The 24,795-nt window shown below is 33.3% G+C and overlaps 1 protein-coding gene across 6 annotated transcripts in view; it reads left to right on the forward strand.

The window, feature by feature from the left end:
* LOC124366506 (ankyrin repeat domain-containing protein 11) overlaps positions 1-24,795 on the forward strand; it is a 69,758-nt gene that overhangs the window by 37,808 nt on the left and 7,155 nt on the right. Inside the window, exons 4-12 of one of the 6 annotated variants that reach the window (XM_046823096.1) lie at positions 3,982-4,124; positions 4,347-4,467; positions 11,635-11,746; positions 14,548-14,843; positions 15,015-15,354; positions 16,282-16,720; positions 17,308-17,520; positions 20,158-20,409; positions 23,459-23,634. In XM_046823096.1, the coding sequence (XP_046679052.1) occupies positions 3,982-4,124; positions 4,347-4,467; positions 11,635-11,746; positions 14,548-14,843; positions 15,015-15,354; positions 16,282-16,720; positions 17,308-17,520; positions 20,158-20,409; positions 23,459-23,634 (2,092 nt within the window). Of the gene's footprint in view, positions 1-3,981; positions 4,125-4,346; positions 4,468-5,783; positions 6,280-6,376; positions 6,686-11,634; positions 11,747-14,547; positions 14,844-15,014; positions 15,355-16,281; positions 16,721-17,307; positions 17,521-20,157; positions 20,410-23,458; positions 23,639-24,795 lie in introns of those variants that run through there. The other 5 variants (XM_046823104.1, XM_046823111.1, XM_046823119.1 and 2 more) reach the window with 5 other exon arrangements.

A 24,795-nucleotide genomic window follows, 5' to 3' on the forward strand; every position in this document is an offset into this window, starting at 1 on the left:
AGGGATGTGTTATATTAAATATACTTCTTCTTAATTAAAAAACCCTGTTTGATTTCAAAACGGTGCTTCACAAATTAAATAAAAGTGCTGAATCGCTCATAAATAACATCGTTGACGTAAGCATTAAAAAGGAAGTGCAATTTTCAATACTCTAAAATATTCATTTTTTATTTTATCAAGTCGTGTCCCATAATTTCGTATTTGTTGGAATAACTATAGGCCGGCTAACTGAGTAGCCTATACTTAATTCCTCCTGACGTAAAATAATCTACATTTTCGATAGTTTTACATGAATTTAATAGTAATAACTAATCGTAAATTAAAATTTAAATGAATTCTCTAAACAGATACAAAATGTCACATTCCAGTGCGGTTTTTAGCTTTAAGTTTATTTACAGAAAGTAGCAGTAAAGAAAAATATTGTAAATGTTTTTTTATAAGTATATAAATAAATATAGGCCTGCCTATTGATGTTAACATTAATTAGGTTGTGGACAGGACAGCTGGTTTTATAGTGTCCTAATATATACAGGATTTTATTCAAGGTTCTGTACGAGTGTTTATGGGCTTACGTAATGTGAAGATAAAAGGCGTTTAATTACAAATTATAAACAACGTTGTCGTTTTCTTTACAACATAAGACCGCACTAGATACACAACACGGAAACGATTTTTTCTGTATCGGACGTACACTTTATTAAACATCACGAATTAATTATATTGTCTGTAATATAAGAACAATGCATACTTAAATGAATATTACATAAATGTACCGAAAATCAGGCGATAGAAACCTACAATGTAACTTTCTATAATATTCAGTAAAAGAATTTCCCCAAGATTTGTGAAATACAGCTAGTAATACAGGTTTATGTTAATTACAGTAAATAGAAACTTTAGATCGGTTTATTTATAATAATGAATTTTAAAAGAAGTAATAATCATGATCCAGTTTTGTGTTGACAATATGCAGTTCATATGCTCCGCGCAGTGATGGATGTAAATGTGATTGCGCGAATTTAATATGCAGGAATGTTTTGAGTCATTCCGTTCAAGTTCAAGGTTGGGCGAGTCCGACGTTGCCAGTTTTCTAAACACCGCGGTGTTGCCACGTCTCCTCGCGTTGCCTGGTGACTGTGGCCGAGGTCCAGAGACTTGAGACGAGCTAACTGAGGAAATATCATAGAGATTCCAAGAGTAATCTCGTAATTATAATTATTTTTACTTTGTGATAAGAAATTCTGGTTATGGCGTGTGAGACCAATCACATATTATAGAAAATTAACCACTAGTATCAGTATGGCTTATCAATTATTTTGTAAAAAACATTAGTCAAGACATTTTCCAATGCACTTGTTTTATGTTAAATCATTATGTCACACATGTGTTATGTGTATAATAATATATTTTCGATACTGTACAAATTGAATCCTACCATTGGAAGTAAGTTTGCATTTTGTTTTGTCGCTACGAGAAACGTTTCCTTTGCAAGCAGAGAACTTAAATAAATGGAAGTTATATAGACGTATTTGTATACTTATGTATTTCTCGTGCTACAAAAAATTTTAAAATTAAATATCTAAACCAACACACCAATTTGGAAAAAAATAAAAGATTATAGGTACGTCTTTAATTGTAGTTAATTTCAAATGATTAAAAGGTGTGTTTCAGCCTGCATAGGATATTAGAGGCTATCCGAATTCTTCAACATTATAATACTAAGGGTTCTGCTTATTAGCTAATTTCACAATTAATTATTGTGTTCTACTTCTTTTCAGTCACACATGTGGTCAACGCCGTAATTTTGTGATTTTTGTTTGATGTTATATACGGGGTTTCTTGGGTCAAATTATTCATCTTTAAATGATATTTTAGCTATAAAAGTTTGTTAAATACTGTTCCTTTTGAAGTGTCGTATGTTTTTTTTTATTGTAGAATCGAGTAATTTCTAGATTCATCACCTCCATTTTATGGGAGTTACCAAGAATCGCCTTAAATTATCAACCACGAATGTGATTTTAATATAAGTTTGAAACAATGTTTTCCAGTTTATTTTCCAACTTTTACTTTGGAAGTTCAGTTGCAGTCAATCTCTTAGTACATGTGCTTATAATTTCATAACATATCTGCAAATAAAAATAAAGATTTCGTAACTGAATAAACTTTGGTTTAAAAAATAGTCGGAAGACCAAACTTAATGTCGTATTCAGCAAAGGTTACGTCAAATTCGTATTTATATCATTTAAAATTAGAACAATTTAAATTTAGAAATTATTCACGTTCCAGTGAAACATTCTTACTATGTAACATTACAATTCACAGGAATCCTGTGTTGTGTAATCAGTTTATCGTAAGTCGGCCAATGGTGGTTTAAATTGTTTATTTATCCAAAGAATAATATACCTCATATAATGTTACATTCTAAAAATGTAAACTTATAAATGTAATTTTTTAATTAAGAAAGACTCAATTTCTTTGTTATTATTTTCATAATTTTTATAGTTACTGTATATACTCTCAAATTGGTTCCTAAAACTTTAATACAGTAGGTTATATAAGTAAATATTTGTGCATTTCTAGATAACATGTATATATTTCATGAAACAGCACTGTAAATATAGCTTAAGAGAGCAGAAAGCCAAGAACCGGAAAAGCGACTAGCCGCCGCCGGCCAACAACCCAGGGCTAAGTTTAGACTGTGACGTCCTTCTCATTCTAAATCTACTTTACTTGCCAACTATCTCCTACCCTTTCAGCAACACTGGAATGGCACATCTTAAAACTGATGGGCAGTATGTGTATGGTGTTTTAATATTACATAACATTTTCAACGATACGACAAACATGAGTATTGAATTACAGAACAGTCGGGAAATCCTTTTCAGTATTTACTTATTAGTAGTTTCATGTCTAAGTTCGATAAAAGCATGTTAATAGACAATTAATAGTATCATATACCTTCGTCAGTCTGTTCTGTAGTAGTTATAAACGCTACTATTAACAGTTTCGAATTCAAGTAAGTCATTTTTTGGCGTCAAACAGTATTAAAAGTGATGATAATCTTCAAAGGATAAGTATTAAGTCATTATCTTCGCTTTTAATACTGCTTGACGCGAGAAGATGACTTGTTAGATGTAAGAACTATAGTAGCGTCTTGATGACTGCTATTAAACTGTTTAATAAAAGTATTATTAATTATAGTTTCAGTTCCAATTTATGTAAATATTTGTCATCAACGATATTCCCATCTATAAATTATTACTGAAAGATATTTGGATGCAACTGCCCAACATTCAGAAAAGGAAATAGATAAAACTAACTATACATACAATTATTATCACACAAAAGTAACAGTATTTATAACGGAAGATATAACATGAATATGTATCAAGTTATACAGTGAATATTTCCCACATACTTCTGTCAGAGCTCAAACTTACATTTTTAGAAGTTACATTTTCACTTTCATTTCAACAAATCGATTTAGAATGCAACATTACAATGATAATTTAACCAACACTTTGTGCGTGAAAATAGAAACAATCGGGTGTTTTTAAATAAGATTTGTTTTATAGATCCAATACGTACCAAGAAACGTGTATACAGTATCTCTTGAGGGTCTACAAACGTAGTCTTATTGCAGGCTGGTCACACAAGGCTGTTTTATACTCTATAGTGTATCCTGTATTTGCTAGTCGCAGAGTCCAACCCTATCATGAGAGATTATCATTTACGCATTGATGTTCATTCTTTACTAAATTAACATAACATATTCCCTGCCCCCACCAATTGCCATTTTTAGCGTTTCTGGTCTATATAATAAAGTGTATCTGGAACTTTGTACTCTTCAGTACATATAACAAATTAAATTTGGAATTAATGACTGGTTAAACTGGATGTACGGTATCACAGAACTGATACTCATAATTTATTTCGCTATTCCTGAGTATTGTGTAAAGCTCACGGTGTTGGTTGGTACAGGATGGACACCGTTGCACGAGGCTTGTAACCATGGATGGCTGGGAGTGGCGAAACTCCTGTTGGAGGCTGGAGCCGACGTCAACGCTCGAGGACTGGACGACGATACTCCTCTTCATGACGCCGCCGTCAACGGCCACAGCAAGGTAGTTTTGGGAAGTTTGATCTGATGAAATAAACTGCCAATTAATGTCCTTCAAAATAGAACAACAAATGTGTTCTAGTTCTAAAAATAAAACTCGTCACCGTGCACTAGTCTTTGTGGTGATATTAATTTGTTCATTTATAAAAAGTGTAAAATGTGTTTTGTTAGCTATAGAAATAAATTTAATTTGACGTTGTTAATGTTATATCGTATCCTATTTCAGTTGGTTGTGTTGCTCGTGGACAACGGCGCCGATATACATCAGAAGAACAAGCGGGGGAAGACGCCGCAAGATGTCGCAGGAGTCGATCTCACCCGCTTCCTAAAATGCTGGGCCGCCTCAGGTAGGTGTGCAAACCAGTGCGGTTTTATGAGTTGCTTGCTACTTTTGTGGGGGAAGCAAGTAATTTTAACATGTATATTTTCCCCTAAAGCTTTAGAATAATAAAAGCACTATGTTCCTCTCGGTCTCCTCCTTAACAAACCACTCAAACCGACCACTCAAAATTCTGTAACCTTTAAAAGTTGGAAAAGTTTCGAAAACGTTACTACTTATCTGAAAAATTTCTTGAAGAAAGCTAAGAAAGTTTCTTACACAGAATCAGAGAGATTGCATGAAATGTAGAATCTCATTAAAAAGGGCCATTTTTAGGAATTTTGTATTTTATATAATTTTTATTATATCATATATTTTATAACTATTTTTAAAAGTCAAGTAACGTCGAATTAAAATTACTATTAAAAAATATTGAAAAAGTAATACATAGACAGCTTTAATCTTATTATCTGTTTATACCATTTAAGGGTTTAAACAATTAAACGGTTTATTGTTTTTGTTATAAAGTTTATAAATTGGTTCCTACTTCTTATTCCATGAGATACTTACTGTCTTAAAAGCAAGTCTACAACCAACTTCCTGTTATAAGTTCAGATAACCAAAATATCCAGTAAATAATATATTTTTAATGTATTCAAGTAATTAACAAAGTGTAATTGAGAATGTTAAAGAATCTTTGTGATGTTAAACATTATAGTCCCCAAATATTTTATGTTTTTAATTTGATTGATGTCGGTATTTAAATACCCTTAAAAAGAGGAGTCAGTTCAACTTCTCTCCCATCTCGTAGTGAAATATGGGATGATGGGTTTGGGCTACGAACAAAACTGAAATTCTGAAAGCTCCAGAATTGCTAATATTGCTAGTAATAGTAAAGTAGTAAAAACTAGCATACTGTTTGTATGTTGATTGCAATGTTTTTAAAACTTTTTACAGTCTGTAATGTATTATGAAGGTGTATTTCTAACCAGTGTGATATTTTTATGTACGTTCACAAATAAAATGTAGTTAAGTGTTTCAAATGATGAAAAATAATAAATAAGGAATTACAATAAATTTAGTTTATAATGTTAGATGATTAAATTTGTTTATATTAAGTTTATGAAATGTGAGGTGAGAACACATTTGTTAATCGTAAATTTCATGGAAGTACGTGACTGATGTTATCTGATGACATTGTAGTGTCTGTTATTGCGTTTATCTTTGTTCTATTTGAAGTTCCTCGTGTACAGTGTAAATAACATAACTAGTATATTCAGTGACAACAAGATTTATTGAAACTGTAAAAATGGGAGTATTTTTTATTTATATGAAAACTTTATAGAAATATCTATATTTTATGTAAATTATTTCTTTGCTTCTGTTATAATTTTCGAATGTTATAGAATAAAAAAAATAAAACGATAAATTTAATTGCAGTTTTGAAGTTATAACGATCGATTGCGGACACAGCCCGTCGCAATGTGTGCTTCGCTTGTGCTGTGCTGAATTCGAGTTGGACTTGGCCAAAAGCTTTGCCCGTGTGTCTATATGTTTAGCAGCTGTTTTACCCGTGCAAGGCGTGAACAATGTAAACACTGTGGGCGTATGGGGTCTAGTTGAGTTCGCCAATATTGTGAGTTTGTGTGTCGAAACTGACGCAACATTGGTAGAAATCTTGTGCGAAATTCTGTTTGTCAGCCTGGGATGCATAAAGGTTAATGATTGAGAGCAATAAAGTCGAGGTCGGGATGGGGGTGTAGTGCAAGTGTAGGCCTCGCTCGTCGCCAATCGTGCGTGGTGTGTTCGTCTGAAATGCGGAGACAGCCCCTCAACAAAGGTAAGTAATTCATTTAGTTTCTCGGAATTGTTTATCCTACTTCGTAGAAGCCTAGTTTAGAACGTGCATTGACTTATGGCCTTGGTCGGGTTCGTGTAGGTAGACGGGTGGGGAGAGGGGATTGCCCTGGTCGTATTCCTCTAAGAAAGTTTTGTTCTCGGATCAAGTTAATCTTATTTGACAAATACAAACCACAATATTGATTGTGTGGTTTCCAAGAATAGCTCTGACAGAAGGTTATTGTGTTGCGCGACATACGTTATTGATTTGCACCCGGTAAACGTGTTTGTGTGCGTTTGAACAGTTCTTTGTCAAGTCTGTCATGTTTTGTTTAGTGTTGTGTAGAGCTTTGAGGTTAAATCTTTTATTTTCAGTCCAGATGTAATTCAACACACAGTTTATTTCAGTAAGTTTGTATGGAAATGTGTTTACTGATTAAAAACTAAATTTAATTAACCATTTAAGACTTCCTAGGCCCACCCTGCAATAAGGTTAAGTGTAACCTGTAAGCTAGTCTAACACATATATGTATAGGCTTACTAGTTGCTTTATAAACAATATACTATTTTAGCCTACATTAATTTTTATAACCTATACTAGTTTTAAATCCGAAAATTTTACATTTACAATATAGATGTTTGGAATGAGTATTGTACCGCAATTGATCAACAAATAATTTGTGTTACCCACTTAACTTATTAGATCCTGCATTAAAAAGTTCTAGCATAAGTTAGGACATTATTGTTAGTTAATTTACATGTGTTTGTATTTCACTTTAGGGATACATTTTTGTTCGAGCATACATTTACAATTGTTATTATAGCATATCATAGTGTATTGGAATTGATTAATTTACTTACGTCTTATTTACACAGTAACATCGGATAGAGTAGTACACAAGGACGCAGTTTAAAATTTTGAATATCAGAAACTACAGCCTATTTAAAAATTTGAATATCAGACCTAGACTACTTATTGATTTGTCAATCAATAACAACAAAGGCTATCTGAGATAGAAAATAAAAATGAGTTTAACAAGTTTAAGAGTTAATTTAATATTCACTAACATATACTTATAAAAATAAAATTGAAATATAACAACTAAATAAGCAATTTAAACAGGAAATAGTACATTCTTGGGATTGATTGAAATGCTAGAAGAGCCTGATACCATCCAACACTTTCAAAAAGTAGATGAGAGGATCCTCGCTAGACAATCGTAATTCTATTTTAAATATCCACAGAGTTGACCTTCAAGGAGGTTGGTTTATTGGGATCAGTCCGATGTTGTGAAGCCAGAAAAAAAAACAGTTTTATCATGTTTTAAAGCTAGGCTATTCATTTAAAGTAAAAAAGATGCCTTATTTAAACATGTAAATAAGATTAGAGGGATAAGATTGTAGATATTTAGTTGAACGAAAGGTTACCTATCATTTTAATTTAGAAGAATAACAAATATTAGGATCCTGTTTAGAACTATGTAATAGATAATAATATTTATGGTTTAGATTAAAACATACTGATTATTGATATAAAAACCAGGTTCACGTACTCTACCTTTAACCTTATTATAATTAGTGAAATAGCTTTTATTCTTGTTGTATTGATAATTTGTATGCTTTTAAATTTATATTTGACTAACAACTATATCAATAATTGTTTTAACAATTTAAACTTCAAATGCCATAGTAATATTAGGCCTACCTGTATTATTTTATAAATTGCTAAAAGGTATTCAGAAAGGCAATAGAACATTTTTCAACATTTTAAATAAATTTCTATTGTTGAATCATATTTTTTGTCAAGATTTCAGACTGTATACATTCCAGAATAAGTTAGTTATAGAAGAAAATTAGATTTTACTAATAAAAATATACATAGCCCATAAAATTCTGATATTAATATTCTAGATAATTTTTTGTCAATAAAAAATATATGTAACATTTATCAAGACATTAACTTAGTCTTGGCCATATGTTACCTCTACTTGTAATCGAAGACCTCTTTACCAAAAATTCAAGCAATATGTATAACACAGTATGTACCTTTTTTCATACATCTACAACAAATAATAATATATTATGTATTTTAGGGCATTTTTAATCAAACTTAAGATTGGGTTTTTTATGTAATGACTGAAAGCTTTTTTTAAGTTTTACTTAGCCTATGTGCTAATCAGATGTGTAAAAGGTTTCTAGACCTCATCAATTTCTAATAAGAAATAACTTAGCCATTCTTGATGTATTGGATGTGACATTTTATACTATTAAAATATTTATATAAAGGTCATAATCTGATTTAACAATTAAACATTTATCATTCTTATCTTGAAAAATAATGTGAAATTGGGTGTAAAAAGGATCTTTAATAAGAACAAGTTAATTGCTAAAATGTATGCTATGTATTGGATGTGATCATGATTACATTAATTCTCTTGACAATTGAATACATTTCAGGTGATTTCTGTTAATTGTTGTTAAGGTAAAAGAACTGTAAAGTTAAAAAAGTATTTCTGTGATGTTTTGTATTATAGTTATGAACATGTACATATTATATCAATTTTTAAATTATTCATACTTTTGCATCAAATGTGACACTAAAGTGCAGATTTATATTTTAATAAGATAGGCTATAGTTTGTCAGTTTTGCATGATATTTGATTAAAAATGCCCTAAACTTTCTATTCTATAAAAAATTGAAATACAACATGAAAACCATCTTAAAGAAATTAGCTGATAGGTCTATTAAGTTTTATTTAGTGGATTGAATAAAACTGCTTAAGCAATGTGTGATAGTAATGAGCTGTTTTATACCAATCTGTTAGTGGTGTAAAACATGGTACTCCTATGAGTCACAAGGGTAAACATTGGAACTTTGGAATCTGTGGGGCAGAGCTCTATAGTCCGATGTATTTCAAATCCACAAGACATTTTTATAACTTGCGATTGATACCAAATATGTATATAAAATTAATTGTTTTAGACACCTAAAATCGAATTTCTTGATACAAAATATAATGTAGCAATAACACGATATTCACTTCAAACTCTAATGTAATAGAAGTAAAAACTCTTATTTGTTAAAAAAATAAAAAATACGACTTTGCTTACTTAAGAATATTTATTGTAACCAAGTGAATATTTAAATTATACATACGTGTGACATCAGATCATTAAGCTCAATTGAAAAAAGTGTTCTATGTACAGAAAGGTAAATATCCACTGTCATCCAAGAGTTTATAAATAATAATGTTGCCTGCTAGAAATCTGCCTATTACAAACACCGGGAGATCTTTTTGATTTTCTCGAAATTATGACCCCCCAGACTCAAAAACCACTTTAATCCAAAAATGTATATGTATTGGGGTGTTGATAAGTCTTGAAACTGTGTAAGTAGCTCTTCCTCACCTCATGGGAATTGCCCCCTAAGGAGTCGGTGGGAAATCTTAAATGTAAGCATAGCGATGTGCACATAATTTTAAAGGGCTAGTCAAGCAAAGGCGAATGCTGCAAACCGCACTTCAAAAGCTTTCTCCATTACAAAATGGTTCCTTATTATGAATTACAGTAAGGCATTATTTTAAAGAGTTTTCCTGTCTTTATGTTTACCTTAAAATCACAACAACAAAGAAATAGCCAATATCATATTCATTGAGGGATCACCCAAATGGTTATTATCTAATCTAGGAATTCCTAACATTGGAATGTAGAAGGGAAAGTTCTGAGATATTGTTTATTTGATCAATCAGTTGAACTCTGCCCATTAGTAGAATAATAACATCATTAAGGGTGCCCCCATGTCAGGAATAAAATTGCTAGTTCATTTACCTTTCAACAGTATTGAGTGTAGTAGCTAGCAGTAACTCAGCATTTTGCGTAATTACTCTTTTTGTCACTAAGCGAGAACGAAAGAATTACTTTGTTAATGATGCGTGGTTATGGTGATCGTATTCGGTCGTTGGAAGAGGTTCAAAATTTATTCAATGATACTTGCCCAGATAGAAATGCTATTTCAAAATCTATTGTTTATTACACAATAAAGTGTTTAGAAGAAACAGGTAGCGTTATAGATTGACCAAAATCTGGAAGGCCACAGACAGCTACGTATAAGGACAATAATTTGGACGTCTTGCAGACATTTGTTGAAGGTCCACATAGCTCTCTTACGTCAGCTGCATCAGAACTCAAATTAGCCACTTTTCAGTGACTTGAATTTTAAAACGAAATCATTTTAAAGGTAATAAAATGCGCTTAGTTCACAAATTATGTGAAGATGATTTTAATTTTTGGAGTTTTGTGAACTTATGAGTGGTGAAAACATCTATTGGATGTTTGATTTTGCCAAGAAGCCAAGGAGAAACAATTTGACCTACAGCAATCTAGGTATATGATTTTGTGTTGCTATTGTTACTAACCATTAAAAATTATTAATGTGAAATTAAATGAACCAAACCAATTTCCTGAATTTAGAGTTTACTTTTAAAATCTTTGGACCGCTACAATTTTGTAATAGATAAAGCTTTTGAAGTTCGGTATGCGGCATTCTTCTTTGCTTGACTAGCCCTTTAAAATGAAGTGCACATCGACCTGCTTACACAGACTTTCCACAGACTCCTTACAGGTTCCTGAGGTAGTAAAGAGCTACTGATTGCATCAAAAAGGTCAATTTTATGCCCTATGTCACTATACAAAGGTTTATACTTGTACCTTTACAAGTACAGAAGATATTAGACCGTTTCAAGACTTCTCAGCACCTCTGTATAGAAGTATAGATGTATGTATTTTGGGGCTTTAGCATTATAACACAAGCTTGTGAACACATTAACTGCTATAATTTTGAAAATATCCAGGTCTAACTTGGGGACAAAGGCAGTACTTGTACATAGCTTGGATAAGTTTGTTAGCCAGTCTGAACCAATAAAAATATTTCAAGATGGCGGCCATTCATATTCGAGCAACATTTTTCACTTACCTAATTCGCTACATAGATCTAAAGGATACATCTTTTACTTATATTATATAATTATATGTAACTTTTACTTTATTCCATATCTCTTTAAGTTTTCAATATGACGGTCATTCAAAGTTTGGAAAAGGAATGTTACATAAATCATTATGCATTATAACACGAAACAAACATTTTTTTTAGAATTCTAAGGTCATTTACAGTAGTGTTTGTTCTTACTTTGTTCTTTTTCTAATGTTTCTTTTGGTATAATAATACCAAATAAATTAGTTTAGGATGTGTACCTAAATTGTAATAGGTAGTGTCATAAGCGGGCCATAATTTAAAATGAACCCTCTTCTTCTACAAGCGTGTAACATAGATCATAATAGTTTTTTTTTCATCCAACAGTGGAAAACAAAGGGACGCCACGTGTAACTCTTCGGCTGCATCAGTTGAAGGCTAGGGAGGAGAAGAAAGATCGTGCCAAGGGAAATGTTGAGGCCGAAAGTCATGAAAGCAGGTACAAAAAAATATATTGTTTTCGCAAATTGTTAACAATGAATAAATATATTTTTAAAATATATGTAATTATTATTTAATCTGTGTATTACATTTCAGATTTATCAACTTCAAATTATTTGTTTCAAGATTTGTCCTCAATGTATTAATTATTTTAATTATTACTGTCTGATATTTGAGAATTTAATCATACAACAACTTGTATCCTTAAAATGTCCATACAACTGACACATAGTAAAATATTCATTTCATATTCTTCATACTCAAAGAATTGTATCATTCAATTTTCTGTAACATACAAGGTATGTTCGAAAAGTAATGGGAATTTTAATTTATTGAAAAATTAAAATTCGTCTACATTAATGATGTCACCTTCAAAATAGTACTCATTAGATATTATGCACTTGTACCAGTGCTTCTTCCAATCCTTGAAACACTTCTCAAACTTGTTCTTTGGGATAGCCTTTACTCTTTCAACGATGTACTTTTAATATTATCTATACTTACAAAACGACAGTTCTAAAATATAGAAAAGTCACATAGAGCCTTGTCTGAGGCAATTTTAGAGTACTGCTTTTGGCAAAAAATTCACAAACAAGCAATGAAGTATGAGCAAGTACATCGCCATGGTGCAAAAGTTTTTTTTTACACAAATCCAAGTGTTTTTTTTTTTTTTTTTTAGATTGCTTTACACAAACTGTGTAGAACATGCAGGTAGTACTCCTTATGGGCAGTTTGACCTTGAGGCAAGAATTCATTATACACTATGCCATTAAAATTGAAGAACACAGTGAGCATAACGTTTACATTCAACTGCACTTGTCGAGCCTTCTTCGGTCTTGGTGATGTAGACCATGCCTTCACTGGGATGATTGAACCTTAGTTTCAACGTCATATCCACAAACACATGATTTGTCATCTATTATAACACGTTTCAGTAATTCTGCATCGTCGTCGACTTCTGACTCCTGAGCAACTTCCATTCACTGCTGTTGTTGGAACAAATTGTGCTGCCACCGTTTCATAACCAAAACATTCGAAAAAATTGCATGACATGAGCCAATTAATATGCCAACATCATCAGTGACTTCTCTGAATATAATATAGCAGCAATCTTTCATATCCATTTCTTCCACTTTTTCATGTTTTCATCAGTTGATGTTGTGGGTCATTTAGAGCGTTAGTCCCCTTCAATGTCTTCACGGCCATTTTCAAAACGTTTATACCACTGGTAAACCCTTGTTTCACTCATAGCACACTCACCATAGGCCTTTGTTAACAGAGAACTTGAAGAAAGTGACCAATTTCTGTGAGATACCTAGGAAGCCTAATTTTTGCAGAGACTACTCAAAATCGTCAACAAGAAAGTCATGATTACTTTAATACTTTTTTTTTATTTTCTAATTCTTACCTAGCCTGTATCTAACAAAATTGATTTAAAAAACATTGAAGTAGTAAGTATTATTTTATTTACCCAACTTCAAAAGTGACAGTCATGAAAATACATTACTTATAACATACATACACATAACAAATACATACATAACATAACAAACATGATGTAATCTATGTTAAAATTAAATTTTAAAATTCAGGATCCATCAAAAATACTCATCAATACTATAATAGTTTTTTCCAACAAAAAGTCTGTTAGTTTGCTTTAAATTGATTAAATGTTTATATTGTTGAAGTAACTCATTGTTTAGTTTTTTCTACAAGGTGAAGTCGATGTATGAGATATTGAAAATTGGCTTTAAATATTGTATTGTAATTAAAATCAAAGTTATCACGTGATAAGCTTTCAAAGTTTGATTGTACTGTTAGTAGGGTTTTCAGAATGTGTAAATTTGGAAGGTCTTCATAAGGTCCGTTTACATTTGTTATATATAGTGTAATTTTTAAGACATTTTACGTGTACTTTTCTTTTTTAGTAACTGGTAAACAAAATACAAACTTTTTTAAATTTATACTTACGGGATATACAATTATTTATATTACTCCTACACTTGCATTTGAAATTTATGTTTTCAAAAACCAATATGTTCTATCGTTATGTTATTTCACTTTTATAATATATCATATTTACATTTTTCAAATTATGCTGAACATAATTCTCTACAGTTATAAACAAAAAAATACTGCAAATAGACAAAACACAACTATCCAAGAGGTATTTTAAACAAAGGACCATTTAGGATTAATTAACTAAAGAACAATGTTCTCTGATCAAGCTGATATCTGACTCAAATATGTAGTTCTTTAATTACCTCTAGAGTCAAGTACAACATGAAACTGTACAAACACTGTCAGAGGATCGATCAATTGGGTTAGTATGGCACTTAACTTGTTAATGAATAAATTTCTTGAACATAAAAATCAACAACTAGTACTGTGGACATGACGTTTGATCATGGGCCTTTTTATTAAATTCTAAGTCTATATTCTAATAAACAAATTTTCAGTTAAAAATAAAATGCTCTATCAAATTTTTTAAACGTAAAAAATAAAAAACTTAAATTAAATTTCTGTCCTTACAATAACCTTGGTGGAAGTCTAAAAATTCATGCATGTCAAGTAAATTAGTATATGTTTAGAATCTCTCAAGCACCTGTACTAATTATTGTTATCAGGATTACTCTTATCAGTTTATATATTATCAATAATTAATCATCTCTAAGTTGTAACTATTTATATAGTCACTTCTATGTTTCTTAAATGATATAATGAATTAAAAAATTAATTAATATATAACTAACTAGGAAATATAAAGGAAAATTTTTAAATACTTTCAATACCTTCCAGCCCTGCCAATGAAAACAGTAGTGGGAGACCGACTTCTCATGTCAGTCCTCCTCCAGCCGAAGAATCTACTTCCAAGGAAAGAGAAATGACTTCAGTGAGTACACCCTCTGGTGTGAGTACAACAGATAAAATAGAGCGACCAGAAGCCTCGAGTGAACCTTCAAAAGAATCAGAATCTTCTTCTGCAGCTCCAGAGCCGCCTTTGGAAGAGACCAAGGATCTCAAGCGTCACAGCACAGAGGAAGATGAAGAAAACAAAAGAAAGAAACGTAAAGATGATTCCTCTGCTTCTCGAGGTAAATTTAGTTCCAGCCTATATTACCCTTTAATCCATCATCAGCAACTAAGGTTATATCCAAATGTAGAGATTGACGAAAGTTAACCAATAAATTAATTAAATGGTAGGATTAAAAAACAGTAATCATATTTTCTACATTTGTAACTCATATAATGCCTGTCCACAACAGTGAAGAGTGGGAGCAACAGTGGGGGCAGTCCGAAGTCTGCCACGGGGGATAGCGATGGCGAAGAAGGAACGAAAAATGTTGAAAGCCCAGGACCCAAAGTACCACCATTGAAAATCGTAATACCTTCATTAGAATCAGAACAAGGGGCGAGGAATGGTAAATGTGGTACTGCCAGGCATCACTCGGCACTTCCGTATGTTGTGGCGAGTGCAACCCCCACCACCAGTCCCCCACCAACAGATGCTCCCACTACCACCACCACCCCTCCACCTAACACTCTGGAATCTGAAATGACTGAAGAGCAGCGATCTCACTCCAGGGTACTTCGAAGCACTCACAGGTACTTCTCTTTGTTAGTTCAGTGTTTTATTTTTGCTGGATGTTGGCATGACATTTCCTGGTCACCACATCCACTACTGACAATAAAATTGGAAAATGTATACAGATGAAAGTGTACGTCCTTTTATGACATCGCAGTTACAGCAATATTAATTTGGATTTGTACTAGACTTGGATCTTGCTGTTGAACAGTACCCTATGTTGCCATCTTTATTAGTGTCAATAATTAAAAGTTATCTTTAGTTAAAGTTAGAAGTACCAATTATTATTATTGCTTCTTTTGATGCCAACAAAGAAGAAGGTAAAAAGATAAATCATGTATCTGAACTGGCTTGAAAGTTGACCTCCATTAGAATTGATCAACAGTCATTAGACCAACTCAGCAGTGTATGACCTGCCTAATAGTACCTACAACCACACTGTGTGATTAATTACTATAGGTTTGACAAAAATTTATAGGAAATGTAAGTATTTATCAATTAATAACTAGATATAAAGGCTCACACAAGCTAATGTGGATATTATAATAAGGCTAACAAATAAGGCACATCACATTCATTTAATATTTATATTGTCTACATATAGCCTCTTAAATGTTTAAAAAAGTGACATCTATTGTGTTTGAAAAGAGAATTAATAACCATAATTAGTGTTTTTAGGTCTTTTTTATTGTGGAAGATTAAAATCAATGTTCGAAGATTTATAAATAAAAGAAAAGAATATTGCAGGAAAGTCAGAATAGCAAAAGTAAATATCTAATCCTAAAGAATCATTAATCTCACTGCCTTTAATAATGAAAGAAATTATATTTGATGAGTAATTACCTTGTAGTTGAAAAAACAAAAGTGCATAAACAATGTTAATATTAATATTGAAAATTCCATTTCCACCTTACTGTAAATTAATCCCAAGACTGTTGATCTTGCAGTAGGTCTGGAGGAAGCAGTGGCGCTCCTAGCGGTAGCTCTTCTCCAGTAGCTCCAGAGAATCCATCTCCAGGGCATGTGTCTCCGGCCCCTTCCACAGAGGCAGCCCAGTCGGAAACCCCTGCCGAGGAGAAGCCTGTCGACCCCTCAGAGAATCACCCCACTCCAGTGGAGCTGCACCCACGCAAACGCAAACTCAAGCCACGTGACACGCTGCCCACAAGTGAGTCCAGTGACACGGCCTCAACGAGCGCCCAAGTCAGCGTACACCCACATGAGCAGCCCATCACCAACTGCTACCAGCTCTTCCTCAACATACGCAAACAGGTGGGACATAAAAGGAACCTTGTTAACCCACAATGGATCCCTAAGATGGCTGATCATCACATAAAACCTGGGACTGACAATACAGTGACAAGCTCAGCTCGACGTCACGTTCAGGTTTTTTTCTTGCTTTTTATTTATTTTTATTGACATTTAGAAATGCATGAATAAGTTAATTGTGCATGACTTTTTAAACAAAATTCTACATATAGTTCTTTTAAAAATTCTTTAACATATTACAATAGAAAAGTGATCATGATGTAACAGGTCAGTACGCCGACCCAGTGGTTTTCCAGCTGTATTTGTTTGATGACAGTAAGTATTTGTCTTTCTTGTTACCGTATTTAGTGTCATCATGTCAGGCTTCTGTGCACTGTCTAGGCTGAAAAGACTCCAACACTGTAAGGGTGTTTTACTTGTTTATTATTGGAATGTTTGCTGGTTAGTATGGTATTTAGTTCCTTCTGGGTACCAAACCTAAATAGTGACTAATGATAAAACACATTATTGGAATTGTTATGATTGTAATTTTTAGCTATAAAATATCTACAAATAATCCTTTACTATGATTTCATACATTTAGATATTCTTTTTTGATCCAAGATAATTGAATTCTTACCTCTTAGATATGTAGTGTCATATCTGTAACATGAAAAGTAATGAGACTGCATATTGTAATCTTAATGCACCCTAATACTTCACAGATTGACAGAAGACGGAAAGGCTTGTTTCCGGTGCAACCAAAGCCTCCTCAGGGTTTCAAGGATTATTTGATGAACCGCTGCACATACGTCCTTGCAGGCAATGCCAGCTCAAGACTTCCCGTGTCACAAGTGGCACCCCCTGCCTCCCTCCAGGGCCCCATCAAAGATCTCTTTGTGGAGCAGGAGAAAGAGCGGTTCAGGCTCCGGACACAGGTAACTTTGGTGGAGAAGTACTTACATTTTTTCATGATATAAAACGTTCTTTAACTCATTCAGTTACTACATGGTTCTTTCTAGTTACTACATGTTTAATTATAGTTCAACAACCTGAATTGTTTAGTTACAGAAGAATCAATTATGCTGCAGACACACTATTATTTTTATGTGTTTTAAAAATGAAATATACCCTACTATTAATTCTGTAGCTATTCCATAACCATTTAGGCAAATTGTTCTCTATTATATTTTTTTATAATTGAGACTATTTTATTTGTAACATTAAACCATTCAAATTGTGTAATCCTTTATAAAATCAGAATTGTGTATCATGCAATGCAAGCTACACATTTTATTTCTCGCTTCGACTCCAAAATTTGAATATGTTTACTTTTAGAATATGTTTTATATAGATGTACATTTCAATAAATCTGAAATCTCAACTTATCTTATATCTAGTGCTTACCTATTGGTTCTCAATAGAAACATAACCTACATTTATGTCTTGTCAAACTATTCAGACATGTTAACTTTTAAGACTTCATTGTTTTTAATTTTGCTTGTTTCACCTCAATACCTGATTAATATTGGCAGATCAGTGGATGTTGGAAATAATTGGCTAGAGATTCGAAATAATAGTTTTTATGCGTTTTTATAAGCATTGTTATGTTTTCCGTCTGAACAGATTGAGAATTGTGCTTTAAACTGTTCTGGTTCTTTCTTAACGCATTGTATGCCAATCTCAACAACAAGACTTTTGTAGCAAAATACTAGGCCTCTTGTCATCATAGGTTGTAATGGAAGTATGCTGTGTCTCTTGAAGTACACATCAAAGTGTAGAAAAAATATAGGAATTACAAAATTTTTATGAATTGACTTTTATAATATTATTCTTAAATGTTTTATAAAAGAGCCACTCTGTTTTTTTTTATTATTATTATTTTAGTACTATGGTAAATGGAACAATAAATAATTCCTAGCTGCTGAAAACATATGAACAACTGTATAAAATAGATTTTAGAATGTCAAATTGAAGTAATAAAAGTATAGACATTTATTGTTCAGGATTTTTGGGGTAGATGCTATGACTGTAAGATCACTAATCTAACACAAGAGTCATTTGGAAAGTAAGATGCTTTAATTTAATAAAATATTAAACATACATTTTACAGCATTTTTAAATTTACAGTAAATTCCTGCTTATCCGAGTCCCAATTAACCCTGAGGCCTTAAATAAAATGTTTTTTTTATAGATCAAGCAGTAGTAGTACAATAATATGATAATGTGTGTGACTAGGGGCTATATCGATCTGTGATGAGTGTACTCTGGCTGTTGCTGGTTCGAGTAGTGAATACTTGAAATACGCATCCTGTTGGTGGCGTAACAGTTTCTGATTTATGTTAGGTCACCTCCTGTGTTATTTAGGAAGTATCATAACAGATAGGGGCACAATAAGAGAAGAGATAGGAAACAGAATATGGAAGAGTGGAAAGTTTTTCAATATGGTGAAGAAGATTGTGTGGAGTTGGAACATTGGGAAAGAATCAAAAGTATTGATGTATAAATCTTATTTCCAACCAATTTTATTATATGGAGCAGAGACGTGGACGTGGACTAAAAATGATTTAAGCAGATTGCAAGCTGCAGAAATGAGATTTTTAAGAGGGATAGAGAAGACTACAAGAAGAGATAGAATAAGGAACGAAATAACCAGAGAAAGATTGAAGGTAGTTTCACTGCAAGAGACAATGGAAGGAAGAAGAATACAGTGGATGGGGCATGTGAAGAGGATGGGAGATAATAGAATGCCTAGAATAGCACTGGAGAAGGAGGAAGGAGGAAGAAGACCAAGAGGAAGACCGAGAGGAAGATGGGAGGACCAAGTGTGGAAAGACATAGAGAGAAGGGGACTACAGAAAATACAGGTGGATGAAGAGGAGACCTGGAAGGATAGACTAAAGTGGAGGAGGCTGTGTACGACGACGACCCGTGAGAACGGAAACGTCTGACGATGATGATGATGATGACCTGACATTTGTTTGAAGGAGGCTCGTCCAAGAGTAGCCTATAGGAATGAACTTTCACTGAATGACACTGCAACATTGCCATATTTCTATATTTCTGGAATGCCACAGAATTTTCTACTGCTAGTCAGTCACACGAGTTATTTGGACATGTTCGTTTCGTTTGTTATTTTTGTCACTGCAGTCTACCCATTTTTTAGGTATGGAAAGTGTACAGTGTTAGTGTTACAACATGAGTGGAAAACGAAAAAGGCGTGTGATTTTTCAGGAGAAAAAATGAAAGTATTAAAACGTTTAGACAATGCCAAGACACTACCAGATGTGCATTAAACAGATTCTGAATACAGCATTATTTAGATCGCACCAATACCCCCACATGTTCCACATCAATTGCCTTGCATCTAACGAACTTGTAATCTCTTCTCAGTTCAGTATACAACAAAACTAGAAATATAATCATACTCTCATGTCTGATAAGGCTTGTCAGCTAAATTAAATTTATGGACATTGTTTGCATGAAATGTTAAATAAATCAGTCTTATTATTTTATAACTAGTTCTTGGATTATTTGTGGTTGTAATCTTAATTAGTAATTGTTTGTTGTCACAGCATGTAATTGAGAAGGAAAAGCTGGTGTTGTCTGTTGAGCAAGAAATTCTGAGAGTCCATGGCCGTGCCGCCCGAGCGCTAGCTAATCAGGCTCTTCCATTTTCTGCCTGCACCATACTGCGTGATGAGGAAGTGTATAGTGCTATCACACCAGAGCAGGAGGAGAAGGATCGCAACGCACGGTCACGATATAATGGTCGGCTCTTTCTCAGTTGGTTGCAAGATGTCGATGATAAATGGGAAAAAATTAAGGTATTTTGGTATAAAAAATCTATTTAAAAAACAAAATATCACTTATAAATAGTCAAAATATGGAATCAATCTTCTCCTTTAATGTACTAGATGTTGTTTTTTGTTATTTGCGAATTCTGAAAAGCAGAAATAGGTTTGGTTGATTGTATAACCTCCCGTTATTTGAGTTGTATATTTATATAAATATCTAAACTCAATGATTTTTTTTTTTTTTTTTGTGGGGATAGGCATACTTTCGTTTTATCAATTAATTTGTTAATCATAGTTGATTCTGTGAATTATAGTTTAAAATCCGTAATGGTCTTTTGGTGTACTATTACCATTCTATCCAAACATTATTTGTATGTTATGAAATAGGGGGGGAAGTTATTAGAAGAAATCCAGATATCTGTCGCCTTCTTGGATCTTATTGCGGCTTATGACACTGTTTTGAAGTTCTTCTTTATAAATTTTACATTCTTGTCCAGTTCCCTGTTCTTTTGCTCTTTCTCAATTGTAAAGAGGCAGAAAGTTCAAGGTCTGTCTGGAACATAGGGAGAGCCCTTTCAAAACCCTCAAGGATGGTTTGCCTCAGGAGTCGGTTCTTGCTTCCCTGCTTTTGAATTCATACACTGCTGACCTCACCTTAACACAATCCAAGAAGCTAATTTATGCAGGAGATATTGCTTAGCAAACCAGCATTTAAGAACTTTCATCAAAGTGAGACTACTTCACTTTAAATTACTTACTATTACTAATGGTTAAAAAATCAGCAGGCCTGCCTTAAAAACTTCCGTCTAGGGTCTACAGATATGAAAGAAAGGCGTAATGACACATAGAAGTACACATATTTAGAAATGATTCAATGCACTACAATTAAAGAAATATTTGATTGCACAGTAATCTTTCTCAGCCAGTAGTATATTCCAGTTCTCTCTTTTAGCATTCCAGTTGTGTGTCCACTTTGGGTTGTAGAGTCAATGTGGGTAGCAGGGTTGTCTGTTCTCTACATCTAGACACTGATTGATACTGTATTAAGTACCATACTTGTGTAAATAAATTATAACTGTTAGCCTGCTGAGGGGAGTGAGGGAGGGAATTATCTCAGGTTTAGGTTTGAAGGATTTCTGGGTTTTGTTACCCATGCTAGTTCCAGTCTCTTAACTGTGATGGATTGCAGTCTGTTGGGAACGACTACTGAATGAACTTTAATGAATCATTTTTGGTTTAAAACTTATATTCAAAAAGATAAAAGATGGACAACATGCTGCTAACTTTGTGGTTGTAGCATGTTAGGGGACTGGTTTGTCTTTGTGGTCTACTTTGACATCTTTTCTGTGACCATTTATACTCGTTATTAGGTTACTTTGAGGCCTATACATTGTACAAGACAATGTTGGCACTGAGGTAAGTGAATGATATTTTCTGTAAAGCAGGTGTTGTGTCCTTTTTTATCTTAAATACCTCCTTTGTTGATGAGCTTGTGAAGGTGTCAGTAGATTGGTTTATATAACATGTTTTGCAATTATGGTTATTGCATGGGAAAGAGCCTTCGGTTGTATTGGAATTATTTTTATATTATGTGTGTTGAGATCAGGGATTTTGGGATTAATAAGTAGAGTTTTCAGATTTGGGGTTGTTTAAAAGTGGCAGGAGAGCAGATTGTATGAAAGCCTTTGTGTAAGAAGAGGCTTGTAACATTTTAAACCATATTTCAATATAGAGGTGTTGTAAGGCTATGGTTAAATGTGGTGAGAGACAGGAACTTATCAGATTTGGATTTTGGTAGAGTCCTATTGATATATTGGGCAAGGTGGATTTGGTGTGGGATAAGTTCTTTGGTATCCCTGCTGTACAAAGGCTTCATCAGTTCATTCTCGTTGAAGCATATATATGCGCTGTCCTGTGACTGCTTGACAGAATCGAATGAATTTTTTTATGTTAGTGTGGCAGTTGAAGTGACGATATTGTAGGTTGTTTGTTGTTTTGAAATGGGCTCCAGTCTGTAATGGGCCATTTATGAGTTTAATGTTTACATCTAGAAACACCATGACTGTGGTGAAGGCTATATGGGTAGCGAGTTGTAGAGAGCTGAATTTGTCGTTGTTTAAGAAATCTTGCCTGGCAGTCCATATCATGAAATTATTGGTGATGTATTGGAACAAACACATTTGGGAACTTAAGTAGGGTTATCTTGGAGAGCCAACACACTGCGTAAGTCAGCTTTTTCTCTAGTAAACTCTGCAGCTGAATACTGCGCTACCGTCTGGCTCAACAGTTCTCATACTAGAAGAGTTATGAGGACATTAGGTAGCACATTGAGACACCCTCTCCTCTTCCTTGGCTCCCAGTAACATAGCACCTCTTGTTATACATTGCAAAGAGGCTTTACTAAGAGAATATGAGAAGATTTTGTCAAACCCCTAACTGACTGCTGTCCAGACATCTACCTCTCTATAGACTGCCCGTTGCCTAAAGAGAAATGAATTTTCATCCAATTACACCTGGATTATGTGTTGGAATGTATTTGACAACAGACATAAGTTCTTGATTCTCAATCCAACACAATCCAACAGGATAGTGGGTAGGTCTTGGAAGTTTGGTTGAGGTTAGGCTCCCATTGATTCCTGCCACTGTGGAGTCAAAATTCAAACAATATGTCATATAGTAGAAACATTTTGTTTGCATGCATTTTCCAGGGGGCTAGCCTATTTTCATAAGGCAGATGAAACAGCATTAGAATTGATAAGAAGACTGGATTTTCATTTATAAAGATAAAATCAAATTTCTCTTGTTTCTGTTTTATTTATTTCCTAACTAGTTGCATTAAAAAATAACACTTTATTTGAAAGTTATTTATGTAAAAATCTCTTAGCCGTCAGCTTAGTGAGTCAATTACTTGTGTAATGCATCTAAACTGTGTAAAATAAAATTGTGTAATTAATCCCTTATTGTTAAATGCCTTTTGAACACATTTTCATTAATTTAAAGTACAATATATTTTTTAAAAACAATGAGAAAATGTATAAATATAAATCGGTTACAACATTTTGTATTGACTGTTGAGTAGGAGGCCATGCTGCTGAGGCACCACAATGAAGCAGAGAGCTTGTATGCTGTGCAAAAAATGGACTGGGAGTGGAAAATGAAGGAGTTGGGGCTCTGTGAATTCAAGGCCAAACCTGTCATAGAGGACTCTCACGTCCCCATGGTACACGTCAGTGACGACTTTGACCTCCTTCCTGCGTAGGTATGCAGGCCAATAATAGATTTAAATCTTGCTGGAAAATTCCAAACATTACATATTTTATTCTCTAGACAAAAATTTATTCTCAAATTTTATAACGTAATTAAATTAAATTTTAGTGCCGGTAAATAAAAAATATGTTTAAAGGATACAATGTTATTTGTTTTACTATGTGATTGATAAAATTATCAATTCCAGTCACCAACATATTAATGAATTTAATTGTTAACCCTTCGCACGCCACTAAATCCATTAGCTTTTCTATGATGTCAAGACAAGTAAAAAATGTTTGTTTCTTTAAGATCAAAGCTAATTTTTATTATACCGTAACTAAATTATAAAAAGTAAAAGCAAAAAGAGTATTAAACAATTTGCTTAAAATTAGCATTTTTATTGATAAAAATAAAAAAGATTTATTTACAAAACTTTTTTTTAAATAAATTTTAATTTCATTGTAAAACAAGATAAATATTCCAAACTAATCACAACACTACCACACGATGAACAATAATAACGAGATACATAGTAGATGCGCGTACTTGTAACAACTAAGAAAGCAGTAATGCACGCCATGTATATGTTTGGTTATGGCTCTGTAGGAAATGCTGAACTGACGAGCAGGTAGACATTAAAAAATGTCAGTCAAAAGTTGTCATGGTAGCAAGTCATTTTCGGTCTTCATTCAGACATTCTTTTTAATCCTTTGTAATATATACATTATGTGACCAAAACCTATGTGTTTTCACCGTCTCTCAGCAATCCTTGCGAACAACACGTATCAGTTGTGGCTCTGTAACTAAGCTATTGATCCAGCAGGAATCAATTCTGGCTGGTTTATACCTTCCTGTTAAACCTACACTGGGCACAGCAAAAACCGATGTGTCACTTAAATCTGGGCAATCTTATGGATGTCCAGGAGTGGCAAATCTCTAACTGCGGGAGATGACTGTTGGAGTTGGTGGGGTTCGTTCCTTAAGTTCTTACTAGCCTCAACATAAAGGTGTGCCACTCCCTGCCAGCTTTTACTGGAGAGGTTGGTTCAGAGCTGGCCTCCCCTTCTTTCGAGGGGACATGACTTGAGATTAGTCCCTTAAATTCTTCCTCATGGATCTCAATAGCAGGTGGCCCCTAGCCCCTAACCTTACCCATCCAGAATATCC

This window comes from Homalodisca vitripennis, chromosome 1, assembly GCF_021130785.1.
Source record: "Homalodisca vitripennis isolate AUS2020 chromosome 1, UT_GWSS_2.1, whole genome shotgun sequence".
In the NCBI taxonomy this organism is placed as follows: Eukaryota; Metazoa; Arthropoda; class Insecta; order Hemiptera; family Cicadellidae; genus Homalodisca; species Homalodisca vitripennis.